The sequence below is a fragment of the Apodemus sylvaticus genome, chromosome 2, assembly GCF_947179515.1.
Source record: "Apodemus sylvaticus chromosome 2, mApoSyl1.1, whole genome shotgun sequence".
In the NCBI taxonomy this organism is placed as follows: domain Eukaryota; kingdom Metazoa; phylum Chordata; class Mammalia; order Rodentia; family Muridae; genus Apodemus; species Apodemus sylvaticus.
This window is the reverse complement of record NC_067473.1, coordinates 11,537,824-11,560,344: the sequence shown is the minus strand read 5'-3', so window position 1 is coordinate 11,560,344 and position 22,521 is coordinate 11,537,824. Positions and strand designations below refer to the sequence as shown.

Here is a 22,521-nt window from a genome sequence, read left to right as displayed (position 1 = left end):
TTGTTTTTCTAGTTCTATCCATTTGCCTGATATTTTCATGATGTTTTTTTTTTTAAATAAAAGCTGAATAATACTCTATTGTGTAAATGTACATTTTCTTCATCCACTCTTCTGTCAAGGGACATCTAGGTTGTTTCCAATTTCTAGACTTACCTAGACGGGACTTTACAGCCTATCCCATGTGACATTTACAGGAAGTCTGGGCCAAGTACAGGGCCCTATCTGCATATAGTATAAAAGAGGAGTCAAAAGTACTAAAATGAGCTCAGAGAGAAACGCTTTGATTGGGAGGCTATAAATAACACTCAATTTTATTGACACCTCACAGCCAATGTGGCTTAAAACAGAGGGTGATGTAGTTCAGATTCCATATTAATCAACCCATCCCAGATTACATGGGGCTGGTTGAATTTTATTAACAAGCCAATTTAAGGGGAGAGCTCTATAAAGACCTGAAAACATGAAACAAACAAACAAACAAACAAAAATACCCCTCCCATTCCAAATAATAAACGAGAGGTTATTTAATGAAAGTGAACTCTCCATCTAGAGATGGAGACAGAGGCCATGCAGAAGTCCAGGTCGCAAATTTTAACTGAAGGATTCAGGAATGTCCATCCTCCCTTCCCCGTTTTTCCTTTCCCTCTCTTCTCCCTCACCCTCTCCCTCTTTCCCTCTCTCTCTCTGTGTATGTCTGTCTGTCTTTCACACACACATACACATACACTCATAAAGTTTTAAGTTAATCATTTTGTGAGGGACCAGGCATGTTCGTAGATGTCTTGTCCCACATGTGACCTATGGCTTATATATCTCCAACAGAGATGGTATTCAGTAGGTATGTTACACAGATTTCTGTCACTATCAACATACATCTGAGGTAACTTACCACAGTAAAAGGCTTAGTGTGACTTATGGATTTGGAGATTCTAGAACTGACCCCATTCTTTTAACCCTGTAGCAAGGCATCACGCTGGAAGTACAAGGGCGGCAACAAATCTACTCACTGCCTCAGCCAAGCATTAAGAAAGCAAGAATGGGGAGACCACCACAAGCCTCTTCTAAGGCAAATCTTTATGACCTAGGACCCCAATTCTCCAAGACTCTATGGGCAGAGTGAGCTGGGGGAAGAATTCCCATAACAGGTGACAGGCAGGCAATTTAAATTTTGGCATCATACTCTACAAGAACACTTAGCGCAAACTCAACCTTCTCAGACAGATAAAGCTAAAATGAGAGAGTCCTGGAAACAAAGAAGGGATCTTTCACATACTACAACTATATCCTAATACAAAATGAGTTCAGTCAATAGGTTTGTAAAATTTTAAAAATTTAAATTTATTGGGATGTATTAGTAGCACAGTTACACAGAGTAGAATTCAGGGATTCACCAATGATGGTCACCAATATGTGCTTCTTTGTGGCTTTTAAACCCTATTTTTTAATCATTCAAATTTATCCAGAGTATACTTGAATTTCATACATAGCTTCACAACGTGAGTCTGACAGGTCTTCCATTAGTAAATGAACGGAAATGGGTCTCTCATGAAAGGCACATAAAATAATCTAAACTAACACTGAAGGAATTTGGTAACTTTGGATTTCTTTACATGACAAAGAAGGAAACAAATTTGCCCAAAGTAAACAGGTGTGAATGTAGTTTACAGTTCTCCATACACTTACATATGCACAAACTTCAACAGGGAGACTCTAAGGAACTGCTAACACCTAACTCAGGAGAGCAACTATGCACCAGCAAAGCTCACAGAAAGACTTAATGTTGTAGGATGAGTTCAAAAGGGGAAGGAGTTAGGGAGTGCGACTCAGCTCACTGAAACAAGGGCACACACACTGTAAATGAGTGTTTTTTAAAAATGGCACTAACAAAGTTCAGTATGTAGCTGTTATATAACACCTATTTAAGCCCACACACACACTCACTGATCTTGTTAAATACTATTACTCAATTTCTAAGTATAATTGTCCACTTAATGTCAGAAATCATACTATAGCTTTAAAAGAATATAAATTCAAGCAAGTGGAAGGAATTTGAATGCCTAATGCAAAAAGAAGTCATTTTTGACATGAAGTGATGAACCTGAAACTAGTTCCATATGAATCCAAAACTTGTATAATATCAGCAATATCATATTTTCTGATCTTCTTCCAGACAAGGAAGTATCATGTATGCTTAAATACAAGGGGTTTGTCAAAAAATACATAAATCAATGTCTCAAAATTCACATAATACTAAAATTTTTTACCCACAGAAATGCTTTCATCACTCACCTAAACTTCATTATAAATAAAACAGTGATTATTTAAGTATATAAAATTAATTTAGCATCACTCCAAGGTAATGCAAAAATTCTATCCAGATACTAAGACCAAATTGAAACAAAGTAGTGGATTTAAAAGTGAAGGGTTCTTAAGTCTAAGATCCTGTGTCCTCAAAATCCTGGAATTTTGGTTTCTTAAAACAAATCTAAAGTAGAATCAGAACATCATGCACTCAGTAAATAAATTCTAATGCACTCAATGCTTAAATAATTGATCCAAAGGCAGGTGCATCCAACCTCTGTAAGAACATCCTCATAAGACACATAAACTTGCGAGGACAAATCATGTTATTAAAATAGTCTGTGCAATGTTTGTACAAATAACATTTTACGAATACAAGTAAACATAGATTCAGGATAAGGGCAGTGACATTTCCTAATATTAATTATGGTTCCTAAAATTTAGGGGCACGGACATAAATAAAGCTGATTAAAACTGCCAAACGAAGAACCAATCTGTCATTCCGTACAAGGTACTTAATATTTATGTTTTTCCAAAGCCATCACAGGAGAACCATAAGTTGCCACTCTTACAACCTAAACATAATGTCAGAAATCAAAAGTTATAAATACATCTTACATTTGCATATTTACACTTACACAGAAATCATCAGTACACTAGAGCCCAGCTTCAACACCACACCTCCCTCCCACTTTCCAGGGCCGCCTTTCACCTTCCAGAAAGGCCTTTCTCCTACGCTCAGATAAATACACAATACAGAACAACTTTGGTCAGAACTCTGGTCAGGTCCAGGATGCATTTGCCATACACTACATTCTGTGTTGCTGGGAGACTCTAGTCTAGAGAGATCCATATATAAGTACTCATCTGGTTTGAAAATGCATTTTTACTACCCACTGTAGAACTCAGAAGAGACCACAGTCTTTTAGGTTATTCTTTATGATGACGTCTGTTACAGCATCGAACACGAACTGCACATTCTTGGTATCTGTGGCGCACGTGAAGTGGGTGTAAATTTCCTTTGTGTCCTTCCTCTTATTGAGGTCTTCAAACTGACACTGAATATACGCGGCCGCTTCTTCATATGTGTTTGAGCCTAAATGGGACAGAGGAGAGAGGTAGGTTATGCATACAGTCGGCTTTCTGCATATAAAACAGAGGGACTCCATAACCGTCCTCTCCCTTCTAGAGCAAAATGAACTTCTTTCCAAATGAAAAACACCACACATAAACTAATCTTTACAAGCCATCTTTAAACCTAAAGACTCTGTGGCAGGGCAGTCTGTGTTTGCTCTGGTCGTATCGACCACACTCTCTCTTCTACACCCCTAAGCTGGAGAACTCAAGCCACCTAACCCTAAGGTTGGCCCACTGCTACTGTGCTAACTCCAGGGCAAAGCAATGAAGCCTGCCAAATGCTTCCTTCTCCCCCTCCATATTTATTGACTAATTATCCTTTCACGATCAGTGTTTGTTCATTTCTGGAATATGGCTAAGGACTATGAAATTACCAAAAAAAAAAAAATGTGTATGTGTGTGTGTGTGTGTGTGTGTGTGTGTGTGTATCCTGTATTTAGTTAAGGGACTAGAGACTGACTTTGAGTAAGAACAATTTAGAAACGGGTTGGCAGGACCTCAGGGTAAGTCCATGCACACTCTGACCCAGAGACCCAGTGCTTAGTTGCATGCAGGCTGGAGAACTGTGCTATAGTCAAAGAAGGGTCACAAAGGCTAGTGGAGCATGGCCTTCCACATTGGGAAATATCCCGAAAGGTCACGCACTGTCACTGACATGTGAAATCCGGGAGAATCAAATCCTTAGTTGACATTCAGAAATAAGAACTTTGAATCTTCTGTTGGACCCAAGGAGCCAAACATAAACATGAACGCACTGCATATGTGACCCAGCTGTGGCTTGTCAAACGATCAAAAGGAAATATGCTACTCTAATGATCATTTCTCAGGGGGATAATGGGAGGGGATGAACTAGTTGAGACTGAAAGGGGGTGCTGGGAAAGTTCAGTTTCTGGACGCAGGCAGTACATCCCCAGATTTTACTTTCCTTTTTAAAAGCTACTATTTTTTTTTTTTTATTTTTTGAGATTAAAACAGAATTACTTCATTTTTCATTTCCTTCCCTGCCTTGGAAAACCTATCAAACACCCCTGCTTACTCTCTTTCAAATTCACAGTGTTTTTCAGTAACTGCTGCTACATTTATATGTATCTATAAATACAACCTGCTCAGTCTGTTTAACCTTAAGTGTGTATTCTTGGGGCTGGCCATGGTATCGGATAGTCGATTGGCTTGCTCTTCCCTGAGAAGTTTTTACTCTCACATCCCTGTTTTGCCTGTAGTTCCTTGTGTAGGGTTGAGGCCTCTTGGGTTTTCCCCCATCCACTCTGGGATGTCTATTGGTGTTGTCCTCATGGCTAGGCTGTCATGTGACACTGTGTGTAGCTTCTGACATTACTAGGAGATGCAATCTCACATCGATCTCTAATCTCTGGCCTCCTCTTCCATGTTATTTCCTGAGCCTTATGTAGGAGCTAATTCGTTGATGTATAAATAGGAACTGGAGCCCACAACTCTGTATTTGATTGTCATTTTCTAAACCTCATGTATGCTAACTGCATATGTGTCCACTTGGTACTGTTAGAAAATATAAGGCATATAACAGAACAAAATCTATTAAATCCCTCTTTCATAATAACACAAATTATTCTCTGTGTTCTCTGCTTCTGTTCTGAGGCGCTCTGCCCCACAACTGGGTATACAACGTGCCCCCGGGCTCTGCAGCACTGCCTCTCTCCTGTCCACCAGCATCCAGGATGCCCACTCTTTCCACATCTAATCAAAATGCTGCTCTACAGAACATGCCTTAACTAGCCAAATCCAGACTGGTTCTGTAGCACTTTGAAAAAAACAAAACAAAACAAAACAAAACAAAAACAAAAACAAACAAACAAAAACCTCCTACAGATAATACAAACACTATTTTTCTTGTTATATGTTTTGTTACATGTTTTGCTGAATCTCAGTTCTTTTTCAGCGTTACAGCATTACATACCCTGAAATCGAATGTAATGACTGTATCCTGCCAACCCCACCATTGTTATCACACTATGCATAAAAATACCATACAACGTATGGCAAATGCCACACGGCAAGGCCCAGAGAGAAGCCGTGTTTAGTATGCTGGGACAGGATGAATGAAAGAACCGCAGTCGCTAAGTAAGCTTCTACTTTAATTGTTTTATGTAATAATAAACTTTTAAAAATCAAATCATTTGCTGCTCTAAAATTTGTATGCAATGAGCAGTGTCTTGTTGAGTTAAAAAAGCAATTGGAATATAAATTAATTACAAAGGTTTGGGTGAAGTAATTCATACAGAGCTCATATGCAATACACATTCTGGGTAGCTAAATTACTGCTCCAGGGGGCACCAAATCCATGAATAAACTGCCGAACACAGTCTTTGATTGGATTTTCAGTCTGAACAAGAATGTGTGTGTGTGTGTGTGTGTGTGTGTGTGTGTGTGTGTGTGTGTGTGTGTGAGATATGTGTATTTCAGTGTATGCATGTGCATGTTGGGGGAATAGGTATTGTCTACCATGTGAACGTTCCTGAACGAATATATGATTGGGTGAAGACAACTTCAAAACTGGAAAGTTTATGCAACAGTCAAAGGAGAAGGAGAGATTACTTTGTTTATGATTCAGTGCTGAAAAACATGTTCTAGAATCAGTTGAAAATAGAGGCAAGGGCTGCCCACTGATGTTCAGGGACTGACAACACAATTCAATACAGCAGACAGGACCATGAGAGGACTGGAGGTAGACCCTGTGGAAATGACAACACACAATGAAGGAGGAGGAGGTGATTTGCAAATCAGCAGACAGGGGCAGGTGGGGGCTACACAGGGTTCATCCATAAAAGGTCATAATCGTAAGAACCGAGAGCTCATGGTGGTGCAAGAGGCAACCGAACCGATTCTCAGGGCAAGTAGTGCAGATGTGAGATTATAATCTTAACACTTGGGATGTCAAATGATTATGTAATAGTCTTGTGCTTACCAAGGAACGAGTCCTTTCTGCTCCCAGTGAGACCCTAATTAAACGCAGCCTGCTTGGTGCAGGTTTGGGTACAGATATGTGGTGCACTGGGGTCTCAAGATGGACTATATTTGAGCAGGGCTTTCCAAGAACCAATACCAATGGGCTGTGCAGTCAGCTCAGAAACAGCATTCACTCAGTGTCCATTGGTGGGTGCATTGACTCAAATTTTATTTAGACTTTGAGAAGTTATGGAGGTTTTTTTTTTTTTTTTTTTTTTTTGGCAAACATAGTGAGGTAAAGGTTAAGAATATTTAGATTTAGAGGAGTTCATACAAACCAGTGGAAGTCTTATATTTTAAAGAGACAGGAAACAGGTTCTGGAACCTGTTCTGGAAACAGGTTCTCATATACGCTGATCTGTCTTTGCACTTACTACATAGACCAGGGTGGCCTTGAAGTACTGATGTTCCCACTCATCCCCTAAGACTGGGGCTCATAGGTGTGGACACCAGACTTGCTTTCAATATCAGCTTGGGATATGCTCCAAGGAACTAAACCAAATTAAAACCAAGGTTTTAGGCCATTTCCTAATTTTACAGATAAGGTACTGGGACACAGATAAAGTATCTGTTTTATTCAAGATCACAGACCTAAATTTTGTAAAACTAGGCTTTTTCACACAGAGGTACATTGTTTGTGAGAGTCTCACAGGCCTGGATTTCCAATCAGTGGCTGCCCCACTGGCTGCTCTTCACTTGTCTTCTTAAGTAACAATCAGGGTCCCTCTTAGAAGCCAGGTGACTGCTACTGTTTATCATGTCCTTATTAGCATGCACGGGCTTGAGAGAAGACAGTGAGTGGAGACAGATCTTATCTGTCTTGTTTATCCCATCTGTGATCTGGTTATTGTATGAACGAGTCAGTCTTTAAATTTATAGAGACATGAATACATCTCTGGAAATCACCTATGAGACTTTTCACAAAGCAAACAAGTGATTTTCAGAAAACTCATCCACACCTTAAGGAACTATTTGTGCTCAAAAGCAGTTTGAAAAATATACCCTCCAGTGAAAGAATTAGTATGCCAATAAATTCAAACCAACACCTGAAAACCTTGCCTTAGGGGGAATTCCACTTAGAAACACTCGATTTGCTAGGTTACTCTACGAGAGTGACACACCTGCATATTCTGGATAGCATATCGTGAGGGGGCTCTTTTTGATTTTCTCTTCGAAGAGGTCCTTCTTGTTTAGGAAGAGGATGATGGACGTGTCTGTGAACCACTTGTTATTACATATGCTATCGAACAGCTTCATGCTTTCATGCATTCGGTTCTGTAATAGAAAACAAAAGCATTTCCATGAACAGCGCAGCTTCTGCGGACCCGTTGTAAAAAGAACAAACGCGGCAACAGGCAAATCCTTCAGCCGAAAAAGCACGTACCACTCTGAAGGATGTCCCAGTTGGTGTCTCAACTCCAGTTTTGTCTCTAACCTGTTCTGTCTGAGTCACTTTGGCTTATTTCAAACTGAAGCAGAAAAAGCCTCAAAGGTTACTCCCTGTGATGGAAGGGAGGCTGGCTCTGGGTGAAAGCAATTACCTCCTGAAGAGAACCGAATCCCTTCCTCTCCCTTGAGCAACAGCAATTTACTAGGTGCCAGCAGGAGACCCTGCACAGGCAACCAGGCCAGTGACAATGATCAACCAGACCAGTTTGACCCAGACACTGGGATGATGCATACCTGGGGCTTCCTGCTTTTTCTCTTGCTCTTCTCAGTATCCAACAATGGCCTAGCGTTCTGATACCCAGTTCTCCCAGTAAGGCTGTAATGAATGAGTTCCTCCTACTTGCTCCTGGCCAGAGACTTTGTAATTAGACTACTCAGGTGATAGTTGGCCAGGTCCAGTGGTTGAGGCTTTTATCTAGTCAGATCTCTGTCCTAGAGCTAATGATAATTCCAGAATAGAACGTTTTTTTGTCATTTCTGGACAAGCACAACATAGATGTTGAACAGGCCCCTTGTTTCAACGTCATTCAAACATCACTGGCTCAGTGCCTCCTGTGTTACGACTAATGCCTGAGAACTATAGGATGTTCAGTTAAGGGATGTCCACATGTGAACACATCGAGGGAATGTCACTGTTGCACAAGGTCATCGAAGCTTTGCTTAGGAGGTACGTGAAAGTTTTAAGAGTAAAGTATTAAATGGAGAGAGCTGAAATCCAATTAGTTCAACACCGTAAATGTCAGAGAAGGTGACTTCCAGTTCTGCTTTTCTACCCTTCCGAGTTCTGTGTTCAGAGAGGACACTGACATGTTTACAGTGTGGAAATGAAAGAAATGTGTATGTTAACCTCCGTTTTCCCACCTGGCTGACGACTGTATGAACCTGATTTAGAAAAACCTGAAACCCTCCCGAAGTTTTCATATGCTTATAAGCGCCAGAGTTTTCAATGTAATTAAAAAATATTTCCCCAGAGTAATGATACATTTATCGGATGTTATTTGAAAATTGTTGTCCTATAAGTAGAGAAGTAAAGCCTGTAAGGACGATTACAAACTGTCAAGTGTAACTCATGGGGAAATATGAGCCTTGGAGCAGATGCAGGAAATGCCCAGGTATCTGGAGGGAGAAGCACCTGCGCCTTCTAAGCATCTGTGCCCTCTGGGCTGCAGCAGAGAGGTTGGAACAAAGAACCTAAACTTTCAAACACTCGCTTCATGAACAAGGACTTCTCAAGGGTTCTCGGCTGAAGCCTCGGCAACGCCTGCAGCTCTTGGCATTTCAGGCCTGCACCCCTGCAACTGCTTCTACTTACCATTTCTTCGTCTTCAGCAAGAACCAGGTCGTAGTCACTCAGGGCCACACAGAAGATGATGGCGGTCACTCCTTCAAAGCAGTGAATCCACTTTTTCCGCTCTGACCTCTGGCCTCCCACGTCAAACATTCTGCGAAGAGGAAAATGTATGACTTGACACCACATTAAATGTTCAAAGGCTCCGAGTATTGTGATGCCAGCCGAAAAATGTTCCGCATAGCTTGGGGACTGTGGGATGGGAAGAATGGAGAAAAGAGACATGGTGGGAGGGAAAAAATGCTACCAATTCATTTTCTCAAAGGGGAAAATGTTTATAAGTCATGTCTATTAAGCATCTGATTACAGCAAGAGTAACTATAAAGCAAAATCAAAATTACTCTCAACACCCAATGCATGAGGTGGCCCAGAGAATGCTAGCGGCCTGTGTTCAATGCCTGGACCCTCTCCACACCCACTCTGTGGCATGTGTGCATGTGTGATGCCCTGCACACACACACACACATAAACAAATGATAATAATAAATGAAAATTTAATCTTTTTTTAAAGCACAGACATCCATTAAGAAACATATGAAAACACTTGGGGACATCAAAGCGGCCAAAGATGAATGCATCACACTGCTGTCAACACGGACAGTCCCGCAAAGCAGTGGAGGGAACCAGACATCAAAGGAGTGCGTTCAGGAGCTTGCCAGTCCTGGGCATTAGAACCAGATACCAGGGCTCCCCTTTCCCAACTAAGGCATGAGTTCTGCTAAAGCAGAAAGCAAGATGCTGGTGGGAAGAAAAAAGCAATCCCAGGTATGAAAATGGTTCTGAAACAAAGTGATTTAGAAAGGGGCCAAAATGTTTGTGTGGATTACAGGATAAAATGGAAAGGGGGAGCTTGAAATTTAGAATAAAACTCCTCAATTTTTATATAAGCACAACGGCGGAGAACTGGAGGCTAATGTACAAGGTTCTGACACAATCAAACAACATAATGCCAATGACCTTTTCTTCTTGTTCCTGGCAAGAGTTGATAAAGTTAAGCAAAAGTTTAAATTTGCATAGACTACATTATACAGCCTAGAAATAACCACTTATATAATGGAAGCACTCTGTAAACTGGCACATTTTTAAAGGCCCCATTTATCTTGATGGTGCACTAATTAAAACCATTCCTATTTAATTCCCCACAGAGCAGTAGTGGCCTACAAACCAAATCTGAGTTTGTCCACTAAGACTGTTACTTTTGCCATTATGGTTGAGCAAAAAGCTGGTCACTAAAGTATGCTACAACAAAGTGATCCCACCACAGCATAAATCAGAGGGCATAGGCTGGAGAGAGAACAGAAGGCAGAGTGGTTAAGACATGACAGGCCGTAAAAGAGATCAAAGAAGAACAAAGGGAAAACCGATTTAATTAGATCAACATTGCTTACGTTGCATAGAAATACAATTTATAAACAGTTTTAGTATAATCTTAAGGAAGCCCTGTTACCCAGCATGCACCTCTCATCCATTCTCCCCCAGAGCCTAGTTCTTCCCATTCTCCACCTTCTCTGGGCTGGGTTGCCAAGTAAGTTATTCAATTACTTCTCAGTGCTCCTGTGTTACAGACGTATCCGATGCCTATTGCAGGCTGATTTAAAGTAATGAAGACTTGTCCTGAGACATGTCAACAGTCTCCCTCCAATCTACGATAAGCAGGACCACAACTGAGGTTTCTCAGACAAAAAGTCAAAATGTGCTTAGGACTGCGGCTCGGGTTTTAGTTAAACCTCACAGCCTCCTCTACAGACTCAGGTCTGCCAGCCTTGGCAGCCATGTTTTTGAGGGACAGCAAAAAGTCTAGGGATCCTCGGTCTCAGAAGAGTAGGGAGTAGCACAAAAGGCAGAGCTGACAAAGGGAGCTTCAGTGACTGAGCAAGGAGAAGCATTTTGAGGTAGACTGAAGTACTTCACAGAAAAAGAAACAACTGGGTTATCTCGAGGTATACACAGCAAGGCTCATTCTATTTCAAAATTAGGTAAAAGTGAAAACCCTGCAGCTTTCTTCAGATGCTATGAGGCACAGAATGAGAACAGGAAGCCGGTGAGGTACACTTGCAGTGAGTTCTCAAGGCCAATGGAAAACGTACTCTGCAGGGAAGGGGATGCTGTGACTGGGGGAAGGGGTTGAGTTGCTTGTCGACACCAGTCTGTAAGTAACGGATATCTGCTTATAGAAATACAACTGCAGAAAAGTAAACCAAGATTTGAATTCTAAGCCAAAAGGAAGTCCCAAGTCTTTCTCCTCGTATAAGAAAGAAGAACATGGGGCAGAAGAGATGGGGCAGGGGTGAGCCAAGGTATGCTGTAAATTACTAGCAGCTATCGGACACTAAAACGGGTCAGGAACTTTCTTCCCCAGAGCCCTGAGAGGGAGTACTGCCTTCTACTGTACTGATTTCGGTTCCTTCTTCTAAAATAGGAACATGGTCATTTTCAACTTGTTCATGAACCTAGTTATTTTCAATTTGTTATCAAAGCCCTAGGAAGAGAAAACATTCTTAGGCAATGAATATATTTTATCTGTAAGTCATATCTTTTGTCGTAGTAATTACCATCCAAAATTTAAATATCTACTTTTTTAATGTCTTTCCACTTGAAGAATTTAAAAGCAAAGACCCTTGTCTCTCTTGTTTATGTCCCCAACATGTGAAACCTAAAGAGCCTCCTAAATATATCCTACTAAATGAGTAGACTATGCCTACTAAATACTTTTCAACACTTTCAAGAAATAATACCTGGGATAAGGGAGGTGCTCAAGAACCAATGGGGTGACCTTGGCTGTGACTCACAGCATTGGAGATAAGGAACCTGAAGAGGCCACCTCCTATAGCCAGACAGGAGCCCCGGTGGAGCAATGGAGACACCAACTCACCCATATAACTTTCAACCCAAAATTTATCCTGTCTATAAGAAATGCAGGGACAGGGGATGGAGCAGAGACTGAGGGAATAGGCCCGACTTTAGACCTTTCCTATGAGCAAACACAATCCCTAACACTATTAATGATACTCTGTGATACAGGCAGACAGGAGTATGTTGTCCTCTGAGAGGCTGAACCTAGCAGCTGACTCAGATACAGACAGCCATAGCCAAACGGTGGGTGGAGCTTGGGGAATCTTATGGAAGAATAGGAGGAAGGATTGGGTCCCGAAGCAGATGAGAACTCCACAGGAAGACCAACAGGGTCAACTAACCTAGACCTTTAGGGCTCTCAGAATCTGAACTGAACCATCAAGCAAAGAACATACACAGGCTGGACCTAGGCCTGCCCACTTATATGTAACAGATGTGCAGCTAGGCCTTCATGTGGATCCTGATGAACTAGAGTGGGGGTGGGGGAGTGAGGGTAGAGTAGGGGGCTATCCCAAGTGCTGCTGCCTGTATGTGAGATATGTTCTACAAGCTGCGATGCCTTGTCTGGCCTCAAAGGGAGAAGAAGCTCCTAGCCTTGCAGAGACTTGAACTACCAAGGTCGGGCATGGGGGATACCCAGGTGGCCCCACTCAGTCAAAGGAGAAGAGGAAGGGGAGATGGGGAAGGATTGTGGGAGGTGGTGACAAGACAGGGGAAGTGTCTTGGATATAAAGTGAATAAATAAAAAAAATAGAATTAGAAAAAAAGAAATAGACTAATTTTATTATGTTTAAGATTGGGAGCTACCTTCTAGATTAAGTGAATTTTGAAACCAAAGAGATTTCATTCTATGAGACAGTTGAGTACTTTCAGTAAAAAGAAACCTCCCCCATATTTAACTTATGAACTATAAATGAATGATGGTCCTTCATAGATTCATAAACTGGAACCCGTAGGCCAGTGGTTCTCAGGTTGTCTAAATCAGAAACAACCAAGAGATGCTGAAGTCACTGGTCTGGGGCCATCCCTTGAGAAAGAACCTACAGCTACTGAGCAGCCCCAGTCGAGACCAGAATGTGTTTAAAGTTAGTATTTAAAGAGCTAAATGGAGATAATAACCAAAATAACTAGTTTTTACTACTATTTTATGTTCCATAAGGCATATAAATCACAGAGTATTCAGAAATGTTATAATTATTTACTCAGAAATCTTGTAATTCTTTAATATATTGTTTCTGAAATTCTGAGTCTCTATTTAAACAACAAAAATCCGTCACATAATCTGTTCTCCTTCACATGAAAATTTAGTAAATTGTATCACTTAGAGAATCAATTTGAACATCTTAGGTATTTTTGGCAGTTGAAGGGAATGTTAGCTTTCCTGAAATACAGCAACTTAGCCTTTGAAGTTTTTTAGTACCAGTGTGACCTAGCTTGACTAGTGCAAAATTAGCTGTCTATGGATACCAAGCTCATTAAAAGAACACTGTGCCCCAATATCTATTAAATATTTATATTATCAAAAAGGAATGGAAGCTTCTCTTAAACTATGCTAATTTTATAACAGAAAGGATAAACTAAATCTTTAACTGGAAATTGCGAACTAGATCTGCTCACGTTTTTGTCGTCAGACAAAGACCCTGACCATAAAGCCCTATTCACACAGATCCTGAAATTGTAATAAATCCCCTTATACCTCATTTTCTATTTAATTCATTCATAAAAAATGTGAGATATATTTCTCCTAGCAATTAAAATTAGATAAAAAAAATCACAACCTGAAGCACACAGAGCTCTAGTAAAGATCAGCACAGTAAAGGCGTCTCATACTTGTAATAAGGACATTTCTGCCCTCATCTGTTTGGGGCCCGTTTAACACAGAAAAGGTAAAGCTGGAAACACACATAAGCAATCACTGTGATTTAGCAAGCACAAAATGAGAAGAATATTTACCTAAAGGTTTAGACTAACTATCTCTACATCATCAAGTTAAAACTGAACCTAGGCACATCCTGTGATACTGTATCTCACTTAGGGATCTCACACAGGAGTAAGAAACGCTTCCTAGGAAGAACATGATGACAACTGGTTTCAGTCTATATTTGACATAGAAATGACAACTTTCAAAAAAAATACCTCTAGAAAGGTGTATTCTCAGAGAGTATACTGACCCAAATCTAACATGATTTCATATGGCCAGACTATCTTAAGACCAAATAACACACCAACTCTTGCCCTTGTCACCTGTCACACCAGTGGAGTTCTATCTTCACACAACTTTTTAAAGGAGGGAAAAATGATTCACTTTATTATTAAACTTTCTGGTCAAGGGCAACTTTTGAATAGTTAAGCAACTTAATGGAGTTTACGCAGCTACTTAGTGGGAGAAATCTATGTCCAAATCCTTTCTGTTCTAACTGAAATGCACTCAAGTTTTTCCTTAGGCTGCCCTGGCTAACAGCCAGCAGTTTCCATACCAAAACACAACAAATTGGTTTTCTTTGGTCCATAGCCACTAAAACTAGGTAAGCCACTAAGTGTGGCAGCACACACCTTTAAAGCCATAACTAAAAAGGCTCAGGCAGGTGCATCTATAGACTTGAGTCTAGCTTGGCCTACACAGTGAGTTTGGGCCCCCAGGGCTACATCAGACCCTGTCTCACAAAAAAACAAAAAAAAACCAAACAAAAAACAGCAAAACAAAATAACAAGAAATCAAGCAAACAAACAAACAAACCTCAGTAAATAAGACTTAAAAAAAATCAGACTCTGAGATGTCTTGGGATTAGGCAAATAGATTTTAAGTCTTCAAATAATAAACATCTTTATAATTAAATATCATTGCAAGTGTTAAGACAAATGGACCAACAAATGAATGTGTCTAAAGCAGACATGGCATATAATTACCTGATAACCTACAAGTATAACAAACAGGCTACATGGCAAAGCGTGACTCCATAAGAAGAAAACATATACCCACCATGAGGTACAAAAAGAAGGAATACAAGTGAGAATCCTAAGAGTGAACTAAAAACCACACCTACTATATAAAATTAGTACTGCAGATAACCAGTCTATATCTTCATTGAGGGCATTGGGGAAATAGAGAGGCATTTTTATCCAGCAATGTGGCTTCTCTGGGAAGGGATCAAATCCAAAGCTGTTTTAGGTCTCTGTGACCTGGCTGTAATGCAGACATGCCCTGGATTAGAGTATGGTCTGGCTGAAACACAGACAGGGCTTTAGTATACACTTTAATCCCAAACAATGATATCTTATTGTGGGGCAAAGTGAGAAATCAGAGGAAGATTTGACAGAATGAGTCAGAGACAGGATTTGTCCAGCTAATTAAGAGCAGTGCGGGGAGATTCACTTGGAAGTTGAGTCTCAGTTGACTGGAGTTCGGAGCAGTTTAGCTGAGTGAGTGCAGGGAAGTGGAGTTGAGTTCATTTGTGAGTTCATGCAGTTCAGTGCAGGTCAGCAGAAGCAGTGGAGGCCAGAGAATGAGGAGGAGCGGGAGGATTAGAACAAACTGCCAGAGTTAGTGTGTGGCCACACAGAGCAATTCAGTGAGAAGCAGAGAGAAGCCAGATTGAATCAGTCAGCTTGGAGAGGCGTTTGAGCCAGAACAGCTGAGTGGACTCTGGCAGAGTTCAAAGAGAACTAAGAAGGTTTTTCTCCAGTAAGCACCTGAGATAACAACTGCATCTGACAAAGGAAAGCTAAATTTACAGGGAGCAGTGGCTTGATTGAGGGAAAGGAGATCATGGAGAATTAAAATTGAACTGATGTTCTTTGGAAAGCTAAAGCATGGGAGTTACTGATAACTCAGTGACAATGACATTTAGATGGTGTGGTACACTTAGCACACACATACTCACATGGGCACACATACAGGCACACACGGAAGCAGGCTGAGCGGAGCTGTAGTATGTAACTGTGCTCCTAGCTGGGAGAACAGAGCCTTCAGTAGGAAGTAAACTGATGCTGATGTGCTTTGGTTTGTTTTTCAACACGGCTCTGGGAATCTCTTGAGATAAACTTCTTATAGAAATTCTGTTTCCCTTATCACTTCAGAGGATCACAGTTAGCTGCAGCAGTCGAACCCACGATTAATAGAAAAGCTTTCTTTTGAATTACTATTTTGAACCAAGCATTTCACAAGCGAAGCAAAGAAAGATAAAATAATTTTGGTGGCAGCATGAGGCAGCCTACTTCATGCCAGTGGAGACAAGTGACTCTAAGGACGAGTTAGCAGTTACTGAGAGTTTTGCCTTTCCCTTTGTTCCTCAGTGTTTCAGATACTGTGGTGATAGCAAAGAAGAAAAGGTAATGGAATATATATTCAGCCACATGCAATTCAAATTTCTCCCAAACCACTCATAAAGCATTAAAGGTAACCTGGAAAGAAAATGTGTAATGAGTAGATTAAGCAATGATGTGCTTTCTTAAAGAATGTATTTTATGGTTGTGAGCCTAGCCTTTAACGGCTGAGTTATCTCTCCAGCCCAAAGAATGTAATTAAAACAGCAACAACAAAAACAGAAATCTTAATAAAACGGGGCTATGGATACCAGGACAACTCCCAAAAGGGAAGAGGCACATCACAGATTTCTTTTCTAATCTGACTTCTATACTGCAAGTGGTTTGCACAACCTGAGTCACTGCAGCAGTAGAGTGTGCCTGACAAGATCGTACACACCAATACAACCACGGTGCTCCCTAAACCAGAACTGGCAGTGCCTCCCAACCAATCTCACACACATGGATTTCAAAACACACACACACACACACACATACACACACACAAAAGGAAACCCCCACCAGCTGAACCAAGAAAACATGATGCAAACCCATGTATTCTTTCTTTGGAGTTATTAATTAGTTGATATTTTCATGGTCTAGGGAACATGGTATTTAATGAGTCTGAGTAATCTACTGCCAGGTTTGTGTGACGGAGACACCCGGCCAGCTGTCTAAGGGCTTTAAAAAGCAGGATCCTTTCTTCTGGACACAAAACTAACACTCAGGGAATGTGTCATTTTAAGTGAAATTGAATCATAAGACATGTGGTTTGTGAAAAACAATTTCCTGCAGTTCCTGTATAGAGCTTCAAAATGTAAAAAACACAGCATGAAGGAGAAAAGAGTAATAGTGATAATTTTAAACATCAGGAAACCGCATGGTGGTCTTGGATTTCTATGAAAACACATGCATTTTTTGTTTCAGAAAAACATTGTGGTCAAGTTGTTTTCCTTAGGGATACGTCTTTCTATGGGATACACAGCCTCCTGTTTCTGGATTCCACCATCATTACGGAATTGAGGGCAAGGTGGGCAGAATGATGAGCCCACTGCGCATGTGCAGCAGTGCTGGGGAGGGGGTGGGGGTGGGGGTGGGGGTGGGGCTCTGCCAGTGCAGCAGTGAAAACAGGGTGCACTGAACACGTGCAGCAGTGCTGACTCAGGGGCGGGGCTCTGCCAGTGCAACAGGGAGAACAAAGAAATGAGGGGTGGGGGCAGACCACTGCGCATGTGCAGCAGTGCTGACCTGGGGGTGGGGCCTATGCCAGTGCAACCATGAGAACAAAGAAACAGGGGATACAAAATAAACACAAAAAGTCCTGTGGCAGGAGACCTATAAGGGAAACCTGGATGAAAGGAACTGTCAAGGAGGCTTCAGGGCTGGACTACACGGCAAACTAAAACTTGGCCTTGGCTGTGAGTCAAGACTTGTCTTTCTCATTCATTTTTTAAAAAGCATTATTTATTAGAAAAAAGTGCAGTTCTATGGATGTCTATATGATGATTTCTTCCCCTGACAGCCTGACAGCGGCTCCTTCCGAATGAGGACTCGAAAGGAGCCTCAGCCAACCGCTTCTATCCCTAAGGGCTCCATTCTGCACAGCTCTGCACACCCAGCTCTTTCTCAGTCGACGCGCCCGAAGCAAACACTGCCCAGAACCAGACGGCCAGTATCTCTTTGACTGGTGCAGTTTTTCATGAAAAAAGTCAAAGGTACCTTTCTTTAAGCACATTTTTATAAGTAAGCATTTATTCTAAGAGTAGCGCTCCCCATTTTACCTAAAGACAGACAGCAATATCTTCATCAGACACACACCTCTGTTACAGAAGTTCAGTAATTGTAAAATTAACAGGCAAAAGGCATTTATCTATTTTTTTGGTTGGTTGGTAGGTTGGTTGGGTTTTGGATACAGGGTTTCTCTGTATAGTTCTGGCTGTCCTGGAACTCACTGTGTAGACCTGGCTGGCCTTGAACTCAGAGATCAGCCACTTTCTACCTCCTGAGTACTAGAATTAAAGGTGTAATTAAAGCACCACCCCGTTTGGTTATTTTGTCTTAAATAAAAATTAACATATCCCTCTGAAAATATTGTTCTTGCTCATTTCCATAAAATTATTTTATCTACCCTTCTCAAAAAGATTTTACCAGCAGTAAAAATATTATAACCAAACTTATGAACCATGCATTCGGAAGTTACTCACTTAAAATGAAGATCTTTGAAAGTAAAGTGGGTTTCCACAATTCCTGTCGTTTTCACTCTGGTTCTGAGAACATCCTGCTGGGTTGGGATGTAATTTGGTTGTGCTATTCTGTCCAAGTCATTCAGATAGCTGACAAAACCAACAAAACTTAGTGTTAATTGGAACAAGAGCCAAGACGCCAACAAACACTACAACATTTTAATTATGCAATGTTCTAAAGTCTTCAAGGGTCTTTTTAAGCATATGGAACAACTGGTTTCAGTGTTCATGTCTTATAATCACTCTGAAATCTTCAGTGCCTCTCTAACTGCCTTAAGCTTTGTTTTTAGGCAGTGAGTCAAAGGAGAGGGGCTGAAAATGTCTAAATTGAGAAATACTGTGAGCTTGTTCCTTAAACTGCTTCCTTACACTCTGCTTGGGTCTGCACTTTCCCTTCTGGTGAAGATCTCACAGGTCTTAATTGTGAATGCAGCAGCAAGAAACCTCACCAAAGGCTAGGTGAGTGCTGTTTCCCGCTGGCCTTATGTTTCACACAGGGAAACCCACATCTTCCTGTTCTTTAATTCAATAGCTCTACAAACACTGAGCAGGGAGGCCCCAGAGTCCTCTAACACAATGCAGGCTTTTGTCAGTGGCCTTGCTTGTCCACACAATGAGAGGACAAGACCCCACTGTTAAAGGTACTACACACTTCACTGTAAGACACAGAAAAAGCAAGCTATACCAGGTTCTTCCCTGGTGGCTGGCATTCAAGTCCCAGAAAGTGCTACACAGGTTCCTGGGAGCAGAAGGGCATCACTGGTTCTGTGAACCCTACAAATCGAAAAGCTAAGCTGCCTGGCAAGGTGGTCCCATCGCTCAGCAGTGGTGCCACTACTACAGAGGCAACCAACAGCCTTCTGATTTGAGACCTGCTCCACAGTTAGAAATCGAGTTAAAATCCTGTGTATTGGGAAACTGTAGGCCCAAGTACAGTTACTAAATTGATATACCATCAATTGTGACTGTGGACTGTTCCACCTGCATCCCAGTTCCTGAATAAACAACCCGGAGGCTTATGGTTTATTAAAAATGACTAGGCCATAATCTAGGCGTGTCCCTGACTAGCTCATACTTAAATAGCCATACAACAGCGCAGTCACCTCTCATCAGTTTCCTATGCCCAACTTCCTCCTCAGAGTCCTGGAGGCAATCATCCCCCTGTCTCCCTGTTCTCTCAACCGGAATTCCCACTTTCTACTTCCTGTCTTTTGCTAACAGGTCATCAGCTTTTTATTGACAGACAAGGGTTACGCTTACTGCTCAAGAGATTATCCTTACAATCAAGGTCCTTTCTAAATATCTCTTCTCTGAGATAGTAGAAGTTACTCTCAGCCTTAATCAGAGACATTTGTCTTTGCAGTGACTGGAAGTGAATGCTGAGCCTCATGGATGGCCGAGGTGAGGAGAAGAGTTGAGGGCTCAAGTCTAAGGAAGGCACTTACACCACCCTTCCTAGGGCACAGAGAACTCAGTGGAAAAAGATGCAGCAAGGGTATCAGAGCTGCATAGGTGCTCTGAAGAATGCGAGGGAATTCTGGAAGTTTCAGTGGACATTCTTGGTATACTAGAGACAGACACAGTCCTATTCTGTACTCTTCCAATTAGAAATGAAATATTCTTGAGGCTTTTTGAAAACAAAGGTAATAACAGCATCGCTACCACACACACGTGTGTGAATAAGACAGAGAAAGCACTCAAATACTGTCGCTCAGAAAACCTGAGTTATACACAAATGTGCCAGACAGTTCTCTGGCACAAGTGGCCAGGAGAAAGATTTGGTTAGAGTGTGATCTTCACGACCGCTGAGTTCTGAAGCTGTGGCTACTCACTACGCTGCGGAATCGTTCAGCTGGTACTCCCGGGATCTGTTGAAGCAGGCTTGCACACCGCTGTCTTTCCACAGTCTCTTTATGACGCCGGCGAGCTCTGTAGTCATGAAGCCTTCTTCTGCAGCCCCAGCAAGCACGAAGAGTTGGCGAGCATCATCCTGTGCATTTCACAAGATGGTACAGATGAAGAGATGAGCAGGGGAAAAAGAAAGCACCACAACTGGGAACTTCCTCCGTGGCTTTTATAGACATGCCACAACTTTTCTTTATCTAAATCGCTACTTGAAAAGTTGGTCTGTGTGTGTGTACTCAATATAATTATAACATATTTGTGTGTATGTATGTATGTATTAATAATCAATGTGGAAGCGTTTGCTAACCAATCAGTACAGCTTTGGAGTAGATATACCCATTGTGCATGTAAGGGACAGCACACACAAACTTCTAAACCAAGGATAACTGTATCTAAAGTTAGTCCAGATCTGCTTTGGTGAGGGAGGGCTAACAGTGAGCCACAAGCAATCAACAACATTCAGTCACTGTTGCCAACGAGAAACAGAACAAGAGCCTCTGACTGCATCCATGTTGTCTTATACAACAATACCTTTATAAATAGGGAAGAGGACGTCGGGCGGAAGGAGCTTCCAGTTCACGTGCACTTTATTCATATTGAGTCTCTTCAATATCTGGGGTGTAATCTAGCATAATCTTGAACTAAGACCAGACACATGTTTACGTTTTCAGATCTGAATGTGGGTAGCAATTACCTTCCTGGTAGCACAGTGGAGACCCTAGGGAGAAACAATCTAAAGCGAAACAAAACAAAACAAAACAAAACCTAGGTGTGGTAAGTTACTAGTTTGCTCAGGTTACTTTTAGCTTGAGATGTATGGTGGGGGAATAAGCCATTCGTATTCCCAAGTGGCATCCTTCCAAACTACAGCTGGTTCTTCAAACTTCAGGTAGAAAGCTATCTGAACAGTTTGAGTGCACTGGAGAGGTAGAGAAGTGTTTATCATTATTCTATGTACAGTACTGAGTAGACTCTGTTACACTCTGATCAGGTTATTTTCAACAATAATCTAGAAATGATTTAAAGTACACATGTAGGATTTCTGGAGATTACATGTAAATATAATCTTTTGAGTTTTTAAAATAGGTCTCTACTACACAGCCCAGGCTAGCCTTGAACCTGTGATCCTCCTACCTCAGTGCCAAGTGCCAAGATTACAGGAGGGCACCACTATACTTGGAAACCATGTTATAAATAAACTTGATCATCTTCGGATTTGAATGTTTGCTGAGTGTTCTTGGACTGCTTGCCTGCCGCTCCTGAGGGGACAGTGTACTGCAGTCTAGCCTTACGAATGATGCAAGTATGACGGAGTAAGCGGCTGAGGAGACCAGCTGACGGTATGAATTCATCCTGCTGCTAATTCATGAAACATTTTCCCCTCAGCTGGAACTCATCATGGAAGCTAATTAAGTCTCTCAGCATGGGAACACATTATTCAAGCATATGTTTCCCTCTTTAGTAAACCACAAGAGAGATACATGCAAGCCGGCAACACGTGCGTATCCTTCGCAAACCAGCCTACCACAGACTGTGGCCACTCTTAACACCATTAGCCTAGTTCCAGTAAGCAATAAGGTCACCTACTAGATAATAAAGTACACACACACAGACACACACATACACAACCTGCCATTCTTATTTACTAAACCACAGAAAACATAATTTCATTTAGAAGAATTCGTAACTAGTTTTTTTAAAAATGTATTTCATCATGTAACCATTAGTAAATTTTAGTAAAGTTTTTGGCAGAAGAGTTGAGGACCCTCCAGTCTGGGTCACCTGAACAAACTCTTTCCTTTCTTACTTTCCAGGAAGGGACCCCAAAGAAAACACAGAAGGAACTTAGGATGCTGTGTTTATAAACTACACTTCCCAAGGCATTCAAATGTCTCTCTTCCTTTTTTAGATTGCACAGGCAAGTGAGGCCATGTGGTCTTCTCCCTTCTGTGTCTGCCTTATTTGACTTAGCACAATGTCCTCCTGATTACAATGAAATGT

The 22,521-nt window shown here is 41.4% G+C and overlaps 1 protein-coding gene across 1 annotated transcript in view; it reads right to left on the bottom strand.

Moving 5' to 3' along the window:
* Positions 1-1,293: 1,293 nt before the first annotated feature.
* The window catches only part of Gnai1 (G protein subunit alpha i1), a 77,657-nt gene continuing 56,429 nt past the window's right edge, over positions 1,294-22,521 (bottom strand). Inside the window, exons 4-8 of the mRNA XM_052173112.1 lie at positions 20,448-20,605; positions 18,577-18,705; positions 9,182-9,311; positions 7,542-7,695; positions 1,294-3,397 (exon numbers count right to left, since the gene is read on the bottom strand). Of these exons, the coding sequence (XP_052029072.1) occupies positions 3,207-3,397; positions 7,542-7,695; positions 9,182-9,311; positions 18,577-18,705; positions 20,448-20,605 (762 nt within the window). The 3' untranslated portion in view covers positions 1,294-3,206. The remainder of the gene's footprint in view (positions 3,398-7,541; positions 7,696-9,181; positions 9,312-18,576; positions 18,706-20,447; positions 20,606-22,521) is intronic.